We start from the raw sequence: 19,476 nt of genomic DNA, 5'->3' as shown, positions 1-19,476 counted from the left end.
CCCAAAGCTCCAGAACTGTATGGTAGCACATAGAGCACAGACAAGCATGGTGCGTGGCAATTATGATCCCATTACATCGATGAGAAAACAGAGGTTAAGAGGAATTTATCACACAAAGGTTGGTAACGGCATAGGTGGAAACCAAGACTTCCTGATACCTACTGCGTTTTTTCTTCACAGGAAATAGGACTAGAAACAAATCAATCAAACACTGTGTTTAAAGGCACATCACAGAGGGCTTACTCCAAACAAAGTTAGCCACTGGGTGGTGGTGGCGCATGCCTTTAATCCCAGCACTTGGGAGGCAGAGGCAGAGGCAGATGGATCCTGGCTTACAAGAGTTAGTTCCAGGACAGGCTCCAAAGCTACAGAGAAACCCTGTCTCGAAAAACCAAAATAAATAAGTAAATAAACAAATGAATGAAAAAGAAAACAAAGTTAGCCTAAGAAACCCCAATGGTTCACAGCAACTCTAATGCCTTTGCAGGGCATTGCTGGCTATACCAGATGCCTTCATAAGCGTTTGTAGAAATAAAAGATCCGTTGTAGTCATATGCTTCTTTGGAATGCTCTTTTTGTAACGGAAAATGTTTGTTGTACTTCCACAGTTCCATTCTGAAACATTACAATGGTCAAGTGTGCTGTTCATTAGTATTTTATCTTGCTCAGCTACCTCATTAACGGGGCTGTGAACTCCAAGCTATATATTCTACAGAGCAGTTGACTTGATTCAGATTCAAGGGTTTTCGGGAGCGGCTTAAAAACATTTCCAAGCACAGCCTTTTATCCACGGCAGCAATAGGCAAGTGGATCTCACGGAGTTGGAGGCCAGCATGTTCCAGCGAGTCAGCGCGAGTTCCAGACTCACTAATAGCTAAATGGTGAGACCTAACCTTTAAAACAAAAGTCCACTAGAACGGTAGTTTAACCAGATCTCTGGTTTAGCTTTCCTTCGCGGAAGGCGTCATAGCCAGATGACGGCGACTTGCGCGAGGAAATTTGAGCCTCGGCGCTTGCTTTCCTCCCTCCTGCAGCGGCGTCGGTCGCGCGTGCGCCCTGAGTCCCCAGAGGCGGCTACGCGGAGCCGGTGGACTGCGCGGCGTTTTCTCTTCGAGTCGGGAGCTGCTGTCACCTTCGCCGCCACCATGAGTCGCAGCTACAACGATGAGCTGCAGTTCTTGGACAAGATCAATAAAAACTGCTGGAGGATCAAGAAGGGCTTTGTGCCCAACATGCAGGTGAGGCGGGGCGGGGGTAGCGGCCTTCGGGGCTGCGGGGTCGGGGTAGCGGCCTGCGGGGCGGGGGTAGCGGCCTTCGGGGCTGCTGGGCGAGGGTAGCGGCCTTCTGGGCTGCGGGCAGCGCTTCCGCCGCTAACCGGCCTCCTCCGCCCCGCGCTGGCCGGGCCGACCCCCCACAGGGTCCGGGTCTGCTCCCCAGCGAGGACAGACACAGCGGGGCGGTTCACGCGTGTTTTCCCCACGCATGTATTGTTCCCGGTCTTCGAGATGCCCGAGACCCCTAGGACCCCTCCGTACCCATCCAGGAAGACTGCCCTGACTTCGTGTCCAGTCTGCTTCTTTTTCTCTGCCTGGTTGATGTGGGAGCAGGAGACCAGGGGCTAAAACCCTGGGCCTCGCTGCCCCCTCAGTCTCCAGGCCGTTTGTGCTCATGGCTTCCGTTAAAGTCGAGGAAGAGGAAAACACTTTGGAGGTATTGGCACGTGTGATAAGTGACTCGGTCCCTTAAGTGCCAGGGGAATGCAATAAAGGTTTGCAGTCCTTGGTCTTAGTAAAGAAGTTTCTGATAGGCCTTGCATGGTAGGTAGCTCAGGCCTGTATTCTCACTCAGCACTGAAGGCAGAGGGCAGAAGACCCTATTAGCGGATACTACTGAGCTAGAGGACGGTCTAGGATGCCTACGGGACCAGCCAAAGCAACCTATTTAAGACTCTGAAAAATCACAAAATTCCTTTTAGCCGTTCCTTTCATTTGACACTAAACAAAATGTCTTTGAGCCCCATTATTTTGCAAGCTGCTAGGAAGAAAAAGACCACAGCAATAAAACAATGGTATTTTCCCTTTATTTGTGGAAAGAGGGGGAGTTGGTTAGTGGATTTACCTGCTAGTTTTTTATTTAACATAAGAAAATTATACATTATTTAGGACACCATGGGTTTTTTTAAAAAACTGTATAAGTTGCAAAATAGCAAAATCATTATAGACATACCTCAGAAGTTCATGAGCACTGAAGTAGCAGTTTGAATGTGGCTGTCTTAAATATTCATAGCCAGAGGTGGTGTAGATTTTTATTTTTTTCTGATTTGGAGATAGTTGCTGAGATTTCACTGGCTGAATATTTGTGATTTGAATCCGGATCTGAAATGCTCTAAAATCTTCTAGGTTCTCATGAGACGTAACAGGGGAGTTTGATGCAGAATAAAGCGGTGTAAACGCGACACATAGTGCATACATTCTGCCCACCGCGTCTGTCCGTGGTGAACTTGGGTTTAGACGATGTTTGCCTTTCTCTTGAATCAGGTTGAAGGAGTGTTTTACGTGAATGATGCTCTGGAAAAACTGATGTTTGAGGAATTAAGGAATGCCTGTCGAGGCGGGGGTGAGTACACTTTAGGCTCGTGTATGGGACGGTAAAGCCTCCCCTGTACCCTGAATGAAGAACTCAGCCAGTGTAAAACACTTTCAAGGAAAGCGCCTGTTTGTGATCGCCTGTTTAGCACGCTGCTGGTTAAGGGTTTGGAGCTCGGGCTAGTCTGTTCTCATCCTGGCACCTGCTGTGTCTCAGGCACCTCATTAGGTTTTTACAGTGACTGTCCATGCCATGTTTGTAATAACGGAACAGATAATAACAGTATTATCTGTCTTTTGTAGACTGGCAAATTCAGTGAACTTAAGTGATTTAGTTTCTTTTTATATTTTTATTTTATGTGCATTGGTGTTTTGCCTGCATGCATGTCTGTCTGTAAGGGTTTTGGAATCCTTGGAGTTACTGACAGGAGCCGCCATATGGATGCTGGAAATTGAATCCAGGTCCTCAGAAAGAGCAGCAAATGCTCTTAACCCTTGAACCATCTCTCCAACTCCAGCTTAAGTGATTTTTAACTTGTCCTTGGTCACAATTTCAAATCTGAATTGCTGATTTTAAAACCAGTGCTCCCTTATGCATGCACACATGCACATGTGCCTATATGCTTCTTAGATACATTTATTAATGCCACATTGTAAATGATACTGAATGGACTCGGGAGTGAGTGATGATGGGCAGGTGTAGGACTGGAGCCTTTCAAAGTTTTACTTCATCAGCACTCCTGATTCTATTTAGGATGAAGGTCATTGACCCATTCCTACCCAAATTTCCTAGTAAACCTGGGTATAGGGGGGTTTCATGGGGACCCAAGCATTTTTAATAAGGATTTGAAGCATCTCAAGAGGACAAGGCCAGCTCCTAACTGGTATGCTAGTTAGGTGAACATTAGGGTTGACACCTGTCTCTCATGGCTACCCCTCTTCCCTCACTTGAGCGTGTCCCCTTGTGTTAAGTGGCACTGCTGCAGGCCTTGGCTGTGGCTCAGTGAGGAAAGTGCCAGCTGTGTAAGCATGAAGACCTGAGTTGGAATCCCTAGTATCCACGTCAGAGGCAGGTGCCAGAGATGGGCAGAGCTTGCTGCCCAGTCAGTCTAACCAGTAACTGGTTCAGTGAGAGACCCTGCCTCAAAACAAGGTAGAGGGCTAGAGGGATGACCCAAGGGAAAAAGTGCTACACAGCCTCACCACCTGGGTTCACTTCCTAGAGCCCCTGTAAAGATAAGAGGATAGAAGTGGCTCTGCCAAGCTGTCCCCTGGCCTCCCTGTACATGCACACACATACACACAGCGAGTAGATAAAAATTTTAAATAAGGTGGAGAGATGTTGAGGAAGATACCGATTGTGGACTTGTGGCCTCCACATACATACATACACATACACACATGTTTAAAAAAAAGCAACTGCTAACATTTGACAAAGCTGGACTTGCCCTCCATTTGTCCTGACTCTCAAGTCATTGTTTTGTTTTCTCAGCTCTTCCCCCATTGCCCTTTGCCCTTTAGATCAACACCACAGCTGTTTTGGAGTAGTTTTGTTTTGAGACAGTCTTGATCCCTTAAAACTGGTGTTACAGATGGTCAGAGATGGTTGTGAGCTGCCATGTGGGTGATGAGGCTCGAACCTGGATCCTCTGCAAAAACAGCCAGTGCTTTTAACCATTGAGCATCTCTCCAGCCCCCACTGCTAATATTTTTAATGACTACTATGAGTTATTGAGAGTATATTTTATACTGGTGGCATAAAGATTAATAGTTAATGTTTTCTATCCCTTGTGCACAGAACACTGACGAGCATGTCTGGTGTTCTGCCCCTCCTGTGAACGTGCTTTTCCTCCTCACTTTCCTTTCCACCATCCTTCTCTGCTCTGTAACCAGAACCTCCGCCCCTTCATGTACTTAAGTCGTGCTAAAAATTAAATGTGTCATTTTTCTCAGACTGAGGTGTGTTTGTTTCAGGTGTCGGTGGCTTCCTGCCAGCCATGAAGCAGATTGGCAACGTGGCAGCCCTGCCCGGGATTGTTCATGTGAGTCAGAGCCAGAACCTTGGTCATTCACATTGTGTGTGATTGTATGTAAGTTTGCTGGATGAATGAAGGGCTCCACCTAACAGACCTTTAGAGACGGTGACCTTTGCCTGTAGCAGTAACACTTAGACTTAGGACTGAGGCTGGATAGCCCCTTCGTCTCTTAATCTAAGTGTTTGGAGAGGCTGTTGTGGAGGGATTTAGATCTTACCCTTGTGCATCATTACTCCTTCATCAGTGCACCGTTCTAGGTCTCACTGTGAGTCTGTGTGTGGATGATTGGGAAAGAAAAGAAGAGGACGTTGAACTGAGCAGAGTGGGAAAGGACTAGCGATGCTGGGGCAATGACAGTGAATAGAGTGGAGCTGGGTGGTGGGAGGGGGGCTCTACTAGCCTAGCGTTCAGATTTCACCTTCAGAGGAGAGTGCTGAGAAGTAGATCCATTTACCAGACTTTTATGGGGCTTCTTCATTAACAATGCGGTGCTTGTGGTGATAAAATGAGGGGGCTCCTGTATCTATGAACTCATATTTCTGGTTATCTCCATGTCTCACCATATTTGACGGCTTTTCTGTATGGCGTAGCGTGCCATCCTTTACTGGGCCCCTGTATATGAAATGTGCTGTATTGATGTCATCAAATAGATTTCACTTGTGAAAATCTTCATGACCTGTATAAACCATGGAACAACTACAATTTGCCAGTGTCTTGAGAGAATTTTAAAAGTAACAGCACTGGCACTTAGTGTGTGATTCTCTGGCAGCCTGTCACTCTGAGACTTCCCTGTTGGCAGTCAGACTATGAAATGATGTCCTCGGCAGTATTCAGCTTTGTGAACGGGTTCATAGACAGATAGTTCACTAACAGGGCTCAGAGTGAAGGGCAGGTCCATCAGACAGCCACAGCACAGAGTGAAACAGCTGTGTTTCAGGTCTCATTCTTTTCCAGCGGTCCATTGGGCTTCCTGATGTCCACTCAGGCTATGGCTTTGCCATAGGGAACATGGCTGCCTTTGATATGAATGACCCTGAAGCCGTGGTATCCCCAGGTAAGGTGCTGGTGTCGTGTGGCTTCTCTGTTGTGTGGCCTTTCTGAGACAGTGTGTATTTCTCAGTCTCATTCAGTGATTTCTTGTTTTCTACATTAAAGCTGCTTATGGATAGTTAGGCTATTAAAATATCAAATCATTTACTGAAAACTTTGGGGATTTTTATCAGATGCCAGGGAATATCAGACATTGGCTGCAAAAGAAACATTTCTCTGACAAAATTTCTCTTGGTGACTCAGCTACTGCATAGGTAAATGTGTCTAGTGTCAGCACTGAGTGTTATTGGGAGGAGCAAATGAATTGAGCTAGACTCAGTACTTCCTCGCATTGTTTTTGTTCTAACACTAGTATTTTTCATTAATTTCTAGTATATAGGAGCCAGGCCTTCATCATGGCGTGCTCACACATGTGCCATTCTACGTTGTCCATCCTTTTTCCTCCCCAGCTACCCTGTCCCTCCTCCAGCTGCTTGCCTTTCTTCCCCAAGTTAAGTCCACATACCTCAGTCTGCTTGTCTACGGCTTGTATTCTGTTCCCTAATTTCCACCTCTCTCAGATCCCTTCCTCCCCTCTCATGATCTTCCTTCTAGCTTTATGACCAGCAAACGTGTAATACTTTGATATACACAATTTTAAATTTAGGTTCCACTTATGAAAGAAAACATTGGATATTTGTTTTTCTGAGTCTGGCTTACTCTGCTTAACAGTAATTTCCAGTTGCATCCATTTTCCTGCAAATATTATTTTCTTTATGGCTGAATAAAATTATTGCACACATACTCCATTTTCTCTATACGTCAGTTTGTTGATGGCCATCTAGGCCAGTTCCACTTCCTAGCTGTGCTGAGTAGTGAGACTGTTAACTGACATGCAAGTGTCACCCAGGAGTGGTGGAGCAGGGTCATAGAGTGGGTCTGTCTTCAGGAACCTCCATACCGATTTCCACAGTGGTGGCCCAGGTTTATATCCTCACTGTAGAGTATAAGGGTTCACCAGCATTTGCTGTTGTTTCCTAGATGGTAGTCACTTACTAGGTAAGGTAGAATCACCTCTAGTTGTTCCTTGTCAGTCATCTCCATAAAGATCTAAAAGTTTTCTACTAACTGGTATATAGAGTTTCTATTGCTGTGAAGAGACACATGACCGTGACACCTCTTATAGAGGAAAACATTTCATTGGGACTGCTTTACAGTTTCAGAGGTGTAGTCCATTGTCATGAGAGGCAGCATGGTAGTGTGCAGGCAGACACGGTGCTGGAGAAGGAGCTGAGATTTCTACATCTTGATCCACAGACAGCAGAAGGAGACTTTGTGCCATACTGGGCATAAAGACCTCGGTTTGCCTCCACAGTGACACACTTCCTCCAACAAGGCCACACCTCTTAATAGTACCATTCCTTATAGGCCAAGCATTCAAACACATGAGTCTGTGGGGGCCATTCCTATTCAAACCACCATAACTGGAAATTCCATCTTTGTAGGCAGATACACTATAGTCTTAAATGCACAAATTAGGAAAATTGGGGGGGGGGCTGAAATATTTTTTTAATTTAATTTATTTAATGTGTATGGGTATTTGGCCTGCATGGATGTGTGTGCGTGGTACCTGGGAAAGGCAAAAGAGGACTTAACAGATCCCTTGGGACTGAAGAAGTTGTGAGCTACCTTGTGGGTGTTGGGAATCAAACTGGGGGCCTCTGGAAGAGCAGGCAATGCTCTTAACCACTTAGCCATCTCTCCAGCCTCCTGGAATATCTTTAAAAGTTGGAGAAAGTACAATGGTTTAGATGTACAAAAGACAAAACATTGGAAATTGTTGTTGTTTTTTTTTTTTTTTTTTTTTAAGAAAAAAAAAGATGCACAGTAGGAAAGGTTGGCTATTTGAGAAGACTGACAGTTACCAGCCTCTTGTGAGACAAACGGAGGCAGGTTACTACTCCTGTCCGTCTGTCTGCCACATTCCCCACTGTGACAAACGGAGGCAGGTTACTACTCCTGTCCGTCTGTCTGCCACATTCCCCACTGTGGGTGAGGTACCTTAGTGCATGTGTTGCTTGCATTGTTCAGTGTTGACAGACTTGCACAGCAGCTGGTCACTTTGATGACTACATTAAAACATGCTTGTCCTTGAAGGAATGTGCCTTTTAACTCCATATTAGTAGTGAGGAAATTCAAGTAATGCTCTGATTGTCTGATTATTTTGCTAAGATTTGACTTAACTTCTGTATGTTGTAGGTGGTGTCGGATTTGATATTAACTGTGGTGTCCGCTTGCTAAGAACCAATTTAGATGAGAGTGATGTGCAGCCTGTGAAGGAACAACTTGCCCAAGCTATGTTTGACCACATTCCCGTTGGTGTGGGATCAAAAGGTGTCATCCCAATGAATGCCAAGTAAGAGCACGAGGTTCTGGTAAACGGAAAGGGGGGGAACCACACTGCTCAGCTTTGCTTCCAGTTTAAACATGTACTCAGCCACTTGTTAGGAAGCGCAGATTAGTGCTTTGTAAAGCGTTAGCTCCAGCCCATGTTCATTAGAACAGCCCTTGAGCTGGGCTTACTGGCATCCACACCTGCAGTCCCAGCCTCTCGGGGGACTGACATGATGGGATCATTTTAACCCAGGAGTTCAAAGCCATCATGGGTAACATATAAGACTCTGTCTACAATTTAAAAAGAGAAAGCGTGTGGCCAGAAAGAGGACTCAAGTTAAGACTGTTGGCTGCTCTCCCAGAGGCCCAGGGTTCGATTCCCAGCACCTATACAGCAGCTCACAACTGTCTGTAGCTCCAGACCCAGGGCATCTGACACCTTTGTCCGACCTCTGTGGGTACTGTATGTACATGGGGTACAGAAACTCCCATATACATAAAAGTTAAGAAAAACAGTCCTTGACACAGAGTATTTCTAGAATAATGACACTGTGCCCAATACCTCACCCAGATGATGACCACTGCTAGCAGAAAGCAAATTAACAACAGGAAATTAAGCTTCGTAAGTGGTGTCAGGGTTCAGACTGAAGAGCTTTTGCCTCTCAGACGGGCTATGTTCTAAGTACCTCTCAAGGAGTTCATTCATCCTACAAATTTTTTCTTAATAATGGTACTGAATATGTGCTCTATTTAGCTAAGTAGTGCAGTAATTCAAGGCTACAGTGTTTCTATCTCTTGGGCACCTAGTGACAGTGCTGTACTGCTCATGCCAAATGGTGTACCTTACACGTGGCAGGGTCTTCTCTACCCTAAACCTGCTGTGTAACCAGGCTGGCTTGAACTCATGGTCCCTGCCTCAGCCTCCCAAATACTAAGGTTGCAGGTGTACACCACCATATCTGGATCAAATGTTGTGTTTATCAAGTATAAGTCAAAGATGTTTCGTTGACATGTGCATTGTATATACTTTGCATTTTAAGTTTGTATGCATACACTAATGCATAAATGCTCTTAACTGTTACCTGTTACACACTCCTTTCCACCAAAAAATCAATAAAAGAACATGTGAAGGAAAATTAATTTAGATGCTTATCCTTTATTTTCATATGACCCCTGTGTCACCCCAATGTGAAAAACATACATGTAACAATTACTGATTGAACATGAAGCATCTTTACAAATATTTCAGGTAAAATTTTGTCCTAATTCATTTTGTTTGTAAAGGGTTGTCATCTAGGGTAGTGGAGAAGGGAGTATTCTCTTCTGGCTGTATGAGCAGCCTGCCCTTTGGGTGATGGTGAAGCATCCTCTCTCTAAGCATTTAATGTTTGTGCCCTACATCTTCAAAGTGTAGATGCAGTAAAGCCACACAATGCTTTGGTGAAAATAAACCTTAAGATGTAACCTGTGTTACTTGAGGAAATCCAGGTATCTTCATTATTTGACTATTTTTTCATAAATTATTAATATAGACATGTAAAATAGAGGTAGATGGTAATATCTGATTAAGATTACAGCTTTTCTATGCCTGTTTAATTGTCCCCTAATGGAATTCAGAATCTGAGAGGCAGATGTAATATAAAAGAAAATAATAATAATTGAAAAATACATCACAAGGGCTGATGATATATACCTGAGTTGGTACATGAAAACTGAGCACAATGATACATTTTGTGTCCACACTTGAGATAGAGACAGGAGTTTTTGCCAAAGGTCATCTTTGGCTACATAGTGAGCTCAAGGCCAGCCTGAACTACATGAAAACCTGCTTTGGTTTGTTAAGTACAACAGACCATGTAAATGTCAAGTGAAACTGTAATCATGTTTATAACACTATCTCCATTTTACATAGTGATCATTTATGTGACTACTTTCCTCAAAAACAAACAAACAAACAAACAACCTAGAAAGCATGAACTCTTAACCAAGCCTGGTACACAGGAGTAGTAGTTACCACACATCCCTAGTCTCCGTGGGATGTGTTTCTTCCTATCCTTGGTTGTCCTTTGCTGTGAAATGACTATTTCCTTGCTCACCCCAGAGACTTGGAGGAGGCGTTAGAGATGGGTGTGGACTGGTCTCTGAGGGAAGGCTACGCCTGGGCTGAAGACAAGGAGCACTGTGAGGAGTACGGGAGGATGCTGCAAGCTGACCCCAACAAGGTCTCACCCAGGGCAAAAAAGAGGGGCCTTCCTCAGGTAACTCACTTTGCAGGATCTACATGCTATTTTAGCTTTCATCACGAAGGAAATCTGTACCTTCTGTTTAACAAAAAGTATATCCTTAGAGTTTTTTGTTTGTTTTTTACAGTACATCAAAAAACACAAATCTCGGGCTGGAGAGATGGCTCAGTGGTTAAGAGCATTGCCTGCTCTTCCAAAGGTCCTGAGTTCAATTCCCAGCAACCACGTGGTGGCTCACAACCATCTGTACTGATGTCTGGTGCCCTCTTCTGGTCTGCAGACATACAGACAGAATATTGTATACATAGTAAATAAATAAATAAATTAATTAATTAATTTAAAAAAAGAAACTCTAAGAAAAAAAACCACAAATCTGTTTTGCTTATGCATCATTTTTCTGAAAGGTTACCTAGAGCTTGCAGATAGTCATAAGATTGTGAGTTATAACATGGGATACAATTATGAGACTTACAAAGTATGCCAGAGTTTATTTATTTATTTATTTATTTATTTTGGTTTTTTCGAGACAGGGTTTCTCTGTGGCTTTGGAGCCTGTCCTGGAACTAGCTCTGTAGACCAGGCTGGTGTCGAACTCACAGAGATCCACCTGCCTCTGCCTCCCGAGTGCTGGGATTAAAGGCGTGTGCCACCATCGCCCGGTGCCAAAGTTTATTTTTAAAAATTTTTTAAAGACTGTAGGGCAGTGAGATGGTTCAGTGATGGAGACACAAGCTCACAACCCGAATTCTAATCTCCAGAGCTTCCATAAGGTAGAAGGAGAGACTGACTCTCCTCTACATAAGTGCTATGGCACACATGCCCGACATCATAGACAACTTACAGCTTAGGCTACGCTAGACCTCTGGTGTAGTCCACATTATTTTTGGAAAATGCTGTAATAAGAATTTCTAAGACTTAGAATTTTTTTGTTACTTGAGACACTGTGTATAGTTATTTTGTTGGCATGGTTTTACCTGTTTGCTTTTTAAAATATATGTTTGTTTACTTGTTTTTAACTAGAATAGAAACTATTTAATCAGACATTCTTACATTTACAGTTGGGGACCCTGGGAGCAGGCAACCACTATGCAGAAATCCAGGTTGTAGATGAGATTTTCAATGACTATGCTGCTAAGAAGATGGGCATCGACCATAAGGGACAGGTGTGTGTGATGATCCACAGTGGAAGCAGAGGCTTGGGCCACCAGGTAGCCACAGGTATGTTCTAGCAAAGGTATGGTTTGTGGGGAACAGGATGAGAGAGGTAAATTGAGCCATGGAAGTACATTGTGTGGGTTTTTAACTTGTGACTTTCTTTACTTGTGACCCTGAACAAACTAATAACTTCATTGGATCTTCATTCATCTGAAATGAGTGGGTAGCAAGGTTATAATAATATATGCAAAGATTTGAACTGCATGGGCACTGAGGAAGCCCTTGGTAATGCTAGTTCTGTTTAGCGCTGTGTTCTCTGTTGGGGGTTAGTGGTGACTAACCATCTTGATAGAACTTGGGCTGTGGAGTTTAGGTACTGATTCAGTCAGCCTATAGTACTCGGCAAGGTTAGTGATTTTGGTGGATTGGATTCTAAAATCGGTACTTGGCCTCACTGTCTAATGGATAAGATGATGTTCATTGAGAAAAAGGATTGGCGAGAGAGCTCAGTAAAGTGAAGGGCAAGCCCAGTGACCTAAGTTCAGTCCCTCAACCCACAGAGAAGTGCAAGGATGGTGTACACTTGTAATCAATCACAGCGTTGGGGAGGCAGAAACAGACAAATGTGTGGGATTCATTGGAGCAACACTCAAGGTTGACCACTGGCATCCACATGAACACTCATCCAGACCCTCACACCACCACCACCAAGGACAAAAAATAATAGTTGATAAAATATTGTAAGAAAGACAACATTAATATGTTTTAAAAATATTGAGATTGCTTCATAGACAATTCTCAAGCTAGGCCTTGGGATTTGAATAGTTAACACATAGAAGACGTTCATGACAAATAAGCAGGAAGAACAAAACCAAGGAACGTGGAAATCGGTGTCTGGGTGGCTTACAGGCATCAGTGACTGTGGGAGACAGTGTACACACATGGAAATTATAAACATCAAATTCCATGTTCCATCACCCGTACAGCTGTGTCTTATCCTGTAAGAATCAATCATTTGTGCCAGCCTGATCCTTGATCTAGCAGATCCATGAAGCACTGACTGTTTGATTTGTAAGACATTGATTGTTCCACACACTATGATCTCCTCATTCCAGAGGCTGAGCAGAGGGAGCACAGCTGTGAAGTAGCCCAAACAATGTAGTTAGCCGGAAGACAAATGAGTTATAAAGTGAGACCCATGATGATAGCAAAATATATGCTATTCTCATTTACTTACATGTTGAGAAGGGAGTCCATGTTGCTGTTAGTTATACACATCCCATTTAAGGTTTCTGGAGGCATATGTTATCTGTATGTCTCACAAATCTGTATCACCATACTCAGACGATTCTCAGTAAATATCTTTTTTAAAAAATTCGTTGTGTGTGTGTGTCTGTCTGTCTGTCTGTTCTTGCTTGTCTGTATGTGCTCAATGTTCACACAGTGCCCATGGAGTCCAGAAGAGGGTACATATCCCCTGGAACTGGAGTTAACAGTCAGTTGTGAGCCACTATGTAGGTACTGGGAATGCAGCCAATGCTCTTAATTCCAGAGCCATCTTTTCAACCCCAAATATATCTTGATTGAAAAGATAGATGAACTTAGAAGCACACTGAGGGTTTTGTTTTGAATTTGAATGTTCTCTTTCTACAGTAAATCTGAATGACTTAAGAGAAACTTCCCTGGGCTGACCTAAGGCTCTGTTGTTTCAGATGCACTGGTAGCTATGGAGAAGGCCATGAAGAGAGACAAGATTATAGTCAATGACCGGCAGTTGGCTTGTGCTCGGATCGCATCCCCAGAGGGGCAGGACTATTTAAAGGGAATGGCTGCAGCTGGAAACTATGCCTGGGTTAACCGCTCTTCTATGACCTTCTTAACCCGCCAGGTAAAGTAAAATTGCTCTCTTGAGTTAATCAGGAAGTTAAGCATGTTTGATTTTAGAAATTTGTATTCTGGATACTAGAGAAGTATCTTAAGTTTTGGTGTCTTTGGCCAGGAGAGTAATCAAGAGGGCCTGGGAAATAAGAAAAGAGAGAGAGAAACAGAATGGCCTCAGTTTGTCTTGAGCCACAGCAAGAATGCAGACGCTGTTCTCTGAGGTCGAGAAGGCCGTGAAAGAAGTGTCAGGCAAGATCCACAGAGGCAGACAGTGTGTTCCCCAGGGCGGTTTCTGTGTTAATGTGGAGATTAGTGACTGCTGTTTTTGAGTTCTGAAGTCCCTACTCCAGGAATTCACTAGCTGAAAGCAGTAAAGTACGTTCTCAAGAGCTAGAGCTACTTGTAATGGAAACTTTCCCCTAGGCTTTTGCGAAAGTCTTCAACACAACCCCTGACGACCTGGACCTGCATGTGATTTATGATGTTTCTCACAATATTGCCAAAGTGGAGCAGCACGTGGTTGATGGGAAGGAGCGGACACTGTTGGTGCACAGGAAGGGGTCCACCCGTGCTTTCCCTCCGCACCACCCACTCATTGCTGTTGATTACCAAGTATGTAACCTTGTCTGTGTTTAAGCTGTGAGATCCTGATGTCGAGAATGCTAGATACGGGCTTAGTGAAGCAGGGAGCAGCAAGTGTGTAAAGAACAAAGCCTGTCCCCCATGACAGAAGTGCTTCCCAGTCTGCCCCAGCGATGCCCCGTCCCATAGTGAGTGCTGTCTTAGTTCTGTATTAGGAATGTTCTACTCCCCTGAGCTCAGTGATAGCCTGAAAGTGATTGGAAGGCAGGACGGAGGGTAAACTGCAGATTTTCTTTCCCTTATGCTTACGTTTGCAGATGAGGAAGTCCAGAGAGGGCAGATGCCTTGCCATGGATGAGAAATCCTGCAATGCTTCCCTCCAGTCTGAGAGTTTTCTGTGCTATGTGCAGTCTGTTGTGGGCCTCACCTCTTCCTTCTCTTTCTTTTCCCCAAGAACCAAAAAGAAGAAGAAGTAATTCCTTAATACAGCTAGCTGTAAGAGCATTGAGTTTTGAGCGTTAGGTTTCTTCTACAATTCTGCAACATGAAGTTTCAGCATAAAAAGCATGTACCTTTCCAACACTTCCCGTTTGGTGTTTTGTATCCTCAGCTCACTGGACAACCAGTGCTTATTGGTGGCACCATGGGGACCTGTAGTTACGTTCTGACTGGCACTGAGCAAGGCATGACTGAGACCTTTGGAACAACCTGTCATGGAGCGGTAAGGAGATGAAAACTCGCTTAGAAATTTACTCTTCAGGGTTAAGTTTAGCAACATCGAGGTTTGAGTGTATCATGACTTCTGCAAATGATTCCCCATAATATACTGTTTAGTGAGCTGACTGAAATCACCTAGAATCTCAGTAAGGACTTTGTAGGACCGAGTCCAGAAAATCTAGCTGGACAGTTACCAGTCCAATGTAGCTGAGTTCAAGGCAACTAGCTTGTAAGTGACATAACTATCGGAAGCCCTGCACTGGACCTGCTTACTCGCTTCATTTGTCCCTTGGACAGTCTGCTCCAGACGTGGGCAGACGTGCTCTTAGCACAGAGAGCCCGTCTGTTTGGGTGATGCCTCACATCTTCTCAGCCACCTGTGGTCAACTGTGTCGAGAGCTGGGTACTTGAGACCTTCTAGGCTTTGGGAGCTCAGTTCAGCTGTGCCATGATAGGGTAGGAAGAGCCACAGGGCTGTGTAAACGGCCATTGCTTTATTTCAGGAATTTTTGCTTACAAAAAGGTGATTGACTGATGGATACTTAGTGATGCTTAGAATCATTCAGAATAAGTCTTTAAATATAAAATGTTTTATTTTCAAAAATGGTATGATGAGTCTTCTTGATAAAGGACATATAATAATGTTAAACTAGCAAAGGTAGGTGTGTGTGTGTTCCAGAGTCAACATTGGTTGTCTCCTCCAACACTCGCCACCTTGTTTTGTGAGACAGGTTTCTCTCTGAACCTGGGGCTCACTGATGGCTAGACTGACTGGCTAACCAGCCTTTGGGATCCTCCTGTCTCTGCCTCCCAGTGTTGATCTGACAGGTGTGTTCCTAGCTCTTATCTGGGAGCTCGAGAACGAAACTCATGTTTTCATGCTTGCCTAGCAAGTGCTTTACCTACTGATCCATCTTCCACACCAGGTGGTTTTGTTTTCTTTTAATCTATTCATACTTTATTTCTTTCTTTGTGTGTGGGTATACCAGGAGGGGTATGATGTGACCTAGCATGCAGGTGAAGTCAGGACAGTTTTGTGGCAGTTGGAGCTCTCCTTCCATGGTATGGCTTCTGGGAATCAAACATGACAGCAAGCACCTTTTACCTACCTCACCATCCCAATGGCATTTTGGGTTGGTTTTTTTGTTTTAAACTTTTATTATTACTATTACTATTATTATTATTATTATAAGGTAAAAGAAAAATGAAGCCTCATACAGTGATATGTTCCTGTAATCCTAGCTTCTGATGAGGCTGATGGAGGAGGAGTACAAGTTCTAGGCCTGCCTGTGCGTTGTAAGCAGCATAGCAAGGCTTAGCTCAGAAGTGAACACACAAGGCAGGTGTAATCATTCAGTGGGTAGAGGTACTTGCTGCAAGCCTAATGACCCTCATTCCATGGACCCCTCACACCTGCAGTTCCCGCACTCCAGCAAGATGGGCAGCAGAGACTAGAACCTGAGAAGGACATCAGCTGTCCTGGAGTTCACAGCAGCAGCAGAAACAAGAGCCTGACCTCAGCCAGGCGGAAGGAGAGAGCCCACTTCTGAAAGCTGTGTTCTGGCTCCACACACATGCCAGGGCTTTTATGCATACATGTTCTGACATGCACACACTAAAGATAATGAGGGCAAATGAGTAAGTATATAGGAGGATGTGGTAATGGCAAGAACTTAAATAATCAGGGAAAAGGCATATAATCCCAAGGGCTTAAATAATTACTAGAGCCAAACAAAGTTTTAGTTCAAAATTCATAAATTGAAGTTTACTCCTGTCCCTGATCCTTTCTCATTCTAGGGTCGTGCATTGTCCCGAGCAAAGTCTCGCCGTAATTTAGATTTCCAGGATGTCTTAGACAAACTGGCAGATATGGGAATTGCAATCCGTGTTGCTTCACCCAAGCTGGTTATGGAAGAGGTGAGTGAAGTCCTGATGGATGTTTAAGTGAAGACCAGAGGGCAGGGACAGGGCTGTGTGGGATTACTTACAGAAAAGACTTGGAGTTTTTGATGATTTCTTTTTGGATTTTGGGGTTCTTTATTTTGTTCACTTTTTCTGGTTTGAGAATTCCACCCACGAGTATACACTTTTTATCGTTGTCACCACCACCACTCATGGTTCCGTTCCTACACATCCGGCCAGCTCCGCCCTACTCTGGCCTGGAACTTGAAATATCCTCAGCCTCCTAAGTGCTAGGATTACAGTGTGAGCTGCTACTCTTGTCAATTTTTGTTTATCTCATTTTGATTTTATATTGTCCTTTGTTTGGAGACTAATTACAGGCTAAGTTTATGAGAATGATTTTTACTGTTCATATAGTTTCTATCTACATTATAATGATTAAAAACATGTTAAGAGGACCAGCAAGTTGGCTCAGTATGGTGACCTAAATTTAATCCCAAAATCCCATATGATTGAAGAAGAAAACGTGTTCCTTCAAATTGTCTTCAACCTGCTCACGTGCAGTGTGGCATGTGTGAACACACGGCCAATGAAATTTGATTGTATAAAATTTAAAGTAATAAAGAACTTTTTATTTTTTATTTATTATGTATACAGTTTTGCCTGCATGTATCCCTACCTGCCTGAAGAGGGCACTAGATCTCATTATAGATGATTGTGAGCCACCGTGGGGTTGCTGGGAATTGAACTAAAGACCCCTGGAAGAGCAGCCAGTGCTCTTAACCTCTGAGCCATCTCTCCAGCCTAGAAGTAGTTTAAGATGATTGTGCAATGTTGTATACTTATATTTCAGTTTAGAACAAATTTGAAAAAAGAGAGAGACATGTTTAAAGAGGTTTTGTTTAATTCACACAAATAAAGATCTGCACGAACTTAAGAGAAAACCAGTTATCTGACCCCTCCCTCCATTTTTTTTTTCTTTTTTACTGCCACATGTCCTTGATGCTGTTTTGAACCTAAAGTCAGACTTTATTTGTCCTTTAAAAATGCAGCCTCTGATAATTTCTTGGTGTCACTCTGTAGTCAGTGCTCCCAGGTGCGTGTCTTACCTCTGGTCACGTGGGTTTTTACATAGCTTCCCTCTTTTTGCTGCTGTAAATTAATTTGTGGTAGGTATATTCATTCTTCAAGTTTTTAATGATTAGAAGTCTAAAGCAGAATTACCGGGTCAAGCCTTACTTTTGTGATAATTTATACTTGTTCTTAAGAGTAACACATTTGGCAGGGCATTGGGGGCTAGAGCCCTGACTTGGGAGTTAAGAGCACTTACTGCTTTTTCAGAGGACCTGGGTTCAATTCCCAGCGCCCATGTGGTTTCTCACATCCACTCATAACCCCAGTTCAAGTAACTCTGCCCTCTTCTGGCTTCTGCATGTAACAGATAGACATAAAACGTACAAAACACTCCAACATATAAAATAAATAAACCTAAAATTATCATCGCAACTTATAAAGTAATAACTTGAAAGGACATGGAAAACACTTAAGAAAAAACCAGCAGTATTCGTCCAGCTAGAGATGGCCACCACTTTCCTGTTTTACTTACCTCATGGCCTTTTTCATTCCTATGGTCTTACTTATTAGACATTTGTTCTGGCGCTAAGGAAGACACAGTGGAGAAAAATGATGTAATCCCTTCCTATGGAATGTAAGAGACAGTAAAATTGTAGTGTATTAATAACGATGTAAATGCTATGAAGTCAAAGGAAACAAGGGAAGGTGTAAGGGATGACTGGGCGCATGCCGTTCTATGTAGGCTAAGCCGGGAAGGCTTTGATGTGGTGATACTTGAGTGTGGGCCTGAAGGATACAGGTGGCGTGAGCAGGAGATGCAGGGAGACGAAGTCATTAGAGAGGCACCAGACCCTTTGGGTTGTATCCCTAACCCAACCTCGCCTTTGATTTACAGAACCTTTGCTTTTGCTCAGAGTGATAGGAAGACAGTGGAGGATTTGAGTGAAGAGTGCTTTGGTCTGCCTAGTGTGCCTGGTGATGAGGAGAGAGAAACTGCTAGTGCAGAAAAGATGAGGTGGATCACCTGCTAGGGCTCGCATCTAAGTTAGAGGAACGTCAGGGTGGCGTGTTTCCAGGGGAGCACCTGGCTGTGTAGAGATGGCACAGTGCAGGCACTATCCTTAAAGTACGGTACAGTGAGAGAGAGGCAAGTTGTGGTGGTTGTTTGTGCTCTAACAAATAAAGCTTACCTGAAGATTAGAGGGCGGAGCTAGCCACTAGTTAACCATAGAGACCAGGCAGTGGTGGCACACATCTTTAATCCCAGCACTAACTAGGGAGTTGGAGACAGGAAGTGATATGGCTGGGCGGAGAGAGAAATACAAGGCGGGAGGAGATGGGAGCTTGGCCCTTTTCAGTCTGAGGATTTTGTAGAACTCTAGTGGCTGGCTGCTCTGCCTCTCTGATCTTTCACCCTTAATACTTGACTCTGGGTTTTTATTATTAAGAGCAATTAGAATTTGCTCTACAGCTGGGCAACAGTGGCACTCGGGAGGCAGAGGCAGGCAGATCTCTGTGAGTTCAAGGCCGGCCTGGTCTATAAGAGCGAGTTCCAGGACAGGCACCAAAAGCTACAGAGAAACCCTGTCTCGAAAATAAAATAAAAATCGCTCTACAGCTAGTTATTTAGAGTGGTTCACTAACAGGGATGGTAGGGCCTGTATGGTTGGTTAAAGGAGTGTTGCCATGGAGAGCAGGGAGGAACAGAAGCCCAAATGTGCACTTGTAGAAGAGTTGGGCTACAACCCGCAGAGAGCGGTAGAGGTATACAGAGCCATAGCCACCACATAGCCGGAATGAAGGTGCTTCCAAGTGAAGAGGCCTCCCTGAATAATGGTATCATTCAGATTCATTGCAAGAGAGTACCAGCGAGTCGGG

At 44.0% G+C, this 19,476-nt stretch overlaps 1 protein-coding gene and 1 pseudogene across 1 annotated transcript in view; one reads left to right on the top strand and one right to left on the bottom strand.

The window, feature by feature from the left end:
- Positions 1–1,062: 1,062 nt before the first annotated feature.
- Rtcb (RNA 2',3'-cyclic phosphate and 5'-OH ligase) overlaps positions 1,063–19,476 on the top strand; it is a 20,073-nt gene continuing 1,659 nt past the window's right edge. The window contains exons 1-11 of the mRNA XM_005358259.3: positions 1,063–1,238; positions 2,538–2,616; positions 4,560–4,627; positions 5,576–5,675; positions 7,910–8,066; positions 10,146–10,302; positions 11,346–11,505; positions 13,155–13,330; positions 13,747–13,935; positions 14,516–14,626; positions 16,420–16,539. Coding sequence (XP_005358316.1) covers positions 1,146–1,238; positions 2,538–2,616; positions 4,560–4,627; positions 5,576–5,675; positions 7,910–8,066; positions 10,146–10,302; positions 11,346–11,505; positions 13,155–13,330; positions 13,747–13,935; positions 14,516–14,626; positions 16,420–16,539 — 1,410 coding nt within the window. The 5' untranslated portion in view covers positions 1,063–1,145. The remainder of the gene's footprint in view (positions 1,239–2,537; positions 2,617–4,559; positions 4,628–5,575; positions 5,676–7,909; positions 8,067–10,145; positions 10,303–11,345; positions 11,506–13,154; positions 13,331–13,746; positions 13,936–14,515; positions 14,627–16,419; positions 16,540–19,476) is intronic.
- LOC102002946 lies at positions 3,176–3,577 on the bottom strand (annotated as a pseudogene).

The sequence above is a fragment of the Microtus ochrogaster genome, chromosome 24, assembly GCF_000317375.1.
Source record: "Microtus ochrogaster isolate Prairie Vole_2 chromosome 24, MicOch1.0, whole genome shotgun sequence".
In the NCBI taxonomy this organism is placed as follows: domain Eukaryota; kingdom Metazoa; phylum Chordata; class Mammalia; order Rodentia; family Cricetidae; genus Microtus; species Microtus ochrogaster.
This window is presented reverse-complemented; position numbering and strand designations above follow the sequence as displayed.